Source organism: Sinocyclocheilus grahami, unplaced genomic scaffold, assembly GCF_001515645.1.
Source record: "Sinocyclocheilus grahami isolate Dianchi unplaced genomic scaffold, SAMN03320097.WGS_v1.1 scaffold337.1, whole genome shotgun sequence".
Lineage (NCBI taxonomy): Eukaryota > Metazoa > Chordata > Actinopteri > Cypriniformes > Cyprinidae > Sinocyclocheilus > Sinocyclocheilus grahami.
Window position 1 is genome coordinate 760845 of NW_015505516.1, and position 2582 is coordinate 763426.

Below are 2582 nucleotides of genomic sequence, written 5' to 3' on the forward strand. Positions count from 1 at the left end.
AGATATTTTTGATGAAATCTGAGAGCTCTCTGACCCTCCCATAGACAGCAAGGATACTGTCACGATCAACGCACAGAAACGTAGCAAGGACATCGGTAAAATAGTCCGTGACATCAGGGGTTCAACCGTAATTTTACAAAGCTACAAGAATACTTTTTGTGTGCAAAGAAAACAATAATAACAATTTATTCAACAATTCTTCTCCCCGAGTTACAGTCTTCCGCCATTTTGGAGAGTACCCCAGAACATAATAAACGTAATCAGCATTGTTTACGTTCAGTAGAAAGTGTGTGCATGCTAAGCGTAAACAACGCTGATTACGGACAATATTTGGCCGAGATACAACTATTTAAAAACCTTGAATCTGAGGGTGCAAAAAAATCTAAATATTGAGAAAATCACCTTCAAAGTTGTCCAAATTAAGTTCTTAGCCATGCATATTACTATTCAAAACTTAAGTTTTGGTATATTTACAGTAGGAAATTAAGTAGGAACATGATCTTTACTTAATATTCTAATGATTTTTGTCATAAAAGAAAAATCGATAATTTTGACCCATAGAATGTATTGATGGCTATTGCTACAAATACCCTCGTGTTTTGTATTCCAGGGTCACATATTTTAAAATATATAAAACAGAAAGCAGTTATTTTACATTTTAAGAATATTTCACTACATTACTGTTTTGTAGTATCACTGATACTCTCTTTTTGCTGAAGCTTTGAAATCTCATTGCCGTTGCTTGTTTGATGACAAAACCTGATTTCATGTTCCTTAACTGAACTTGATGCACAAGTATACAGAATGAAAAAAAAAATGATTTGAGAGGTAATTGTGAGAAATAATATAATATTTTATTTTTTTATGGCTGTGTTATGTACCTGAATGAAAATGTCCGAAGTAGTTTCTCTAATATTCTAACTTTCTTTGGTTTCAGTTCAAGAAGTGATAGTGGCAGGAAGAGGCCGTTGATTGTGTTTGACAGCAGCTCTACTAACACTGGCAGTGTTAAGCTGAGGAAACCTGATCCTTCACCAGCACCTGTCACTACAGACCGACTAAAGCCCCCAGTTTCCAGCATCAATCTCACAAACCCCATACGCAAGCTCTCTGGAACCTCTACAAACTCTTCCTCAAATTCCTCTAACAGGACCCCAGTATCATCGCCAGCGGCCGGTCCCAAGAGCCCCTGTAATCACTCCAAAACTGCCAACTCCTCGGTACATTCAAACAACACCATGTCTAAACTAAAGCGCACGTCCCCCAGCGATGGAGAACCCAACACTAGTGTGAGTATCAAACTAACACCAGGGTAAAAGTGCTTATTTAGCTTGACTGGTGTTGTGTGGTGTTGATAAGATTGAATCTTTTAGGTTTTCTGATGGTAATTCTTTTATTTTTTGTGGCAGAAGGACATTAAGTCACCTGATACGAAGAAAAAGATTCAACATATCACATGGCCATAATCTGTGAAGTCATCTGGGATGGACAGTTAACGCCACTGATGTCGTCTGCTGGGTCTCTGAGGCAAAGACTGACTCGTGATGAGACACAAGAATTTGAAAGATGGGTTCTTGTCACACATCTCAAGTTGTCACTTTCATCTTTACTTACCAGCCTCAGGAAAGGTGACTTGTGAAATTTGACCCTCTGGTTTATTTCACACTAGGAAGCACTTCTGCTTTTGACTTGATGTGTGGTGAAGGAACTGAAACATTCCTAGCAGTTTTATGTTAGACTGATCAGTTTTTCACTTTTTTTAGCAATATGTTTATAGAAATATCTTTCTTGCAATGAACAAACTTTCCGTTGTGAGTGAATCATGTTGGCGAATCAAACCCACTAAGATGAAAAATGGACATGCTTTCCATTGGTCTGCAGTGTTTTACTGGTATAGGAGTATTCCCAGTAACTGGATGTGCTTGTACTGAGTGGCATTTTGAAGAAATCTTTTATTTCTCCAATAAAATGTTTGCATTGATCATTGTTTTAGATCGGGATAGGCCTGTCCAAGTGCTTTGGTCATTATCTATTAAATCCCTTGACAGTTTTTGTGTTTCTAGCCCCCAAAGGGCCAAAATACAATTGTGATGCGTGTTGCATCATGCGTTGAAGTGAGAAAGCGATATGAAGGGTGTCTCACATGTACGTGTTTTAGTGGTGGGCTTTTCTAGACATTATGAATTGAGTTTTTATTGAACTGCATGGAATGTTTCTCAGTGACAACAATCCTGATCAAATAAATGGCTGAGAGCATTGATCACGGTGTTTGCGATTCTTTTTTTTTAATTTTTTTTATTAAATCAAGAATTAACCCTGAAATTATAATATTATAAAAAGTATAATACGCTTAAGTTAATAATGGATCAGTGAAATGTACAGTCAATATCCGTAAAATAAAAGTTAGTTTATTAAATATATGAATCCCATAGCTGTCGTGCTTTGTTCGCTACTGTTGAACAGTTTGGGGTTGGTAGGTTGTTTTATATACAGTGGGTACAGAAAGTATTCAGACCCCCTTAAATTTTTCCCTCTTTGTTATATTGCAGCCATTTGCTAAAATCATTTAAGTTTTTTTTTTT

General features: G+C 36.8%; 1 protein-coding gene across 2 annotated transcripts in view; it reads left to right on the plus strand.

The window, feature by feature from the left end:
- cunh2orf49 (chromosome unknown C2orf49 homolog) overlaps positions 1 to 2163 on the plus strand; it is a 5156-nt gene extending 2993 nt beyond the window's left edge. The window contains exons 3-4 of one of the 2 annotated variants that reach the window (XM_016295499.1): positions 938 to 1289; positions 1413 to 2163. In XM_016295499.1, coding sequence (XP_016150985.1) covers positions 938 to 1289; positions 1413 to 1466 — 406 coding nt within the window. In that variant the 3' untranslated portion in view covers positions 1467 to 2163. Of the gene's footprint in view, positions 1 to 937; positions 1290 to 1409 lie in introns of both variants that reach the window. The other variant, XM_016295498.1, reaches the window with a different exon arrangement.
- Positions 2164 to 2582: the final 419 nt, after the last annotated feature.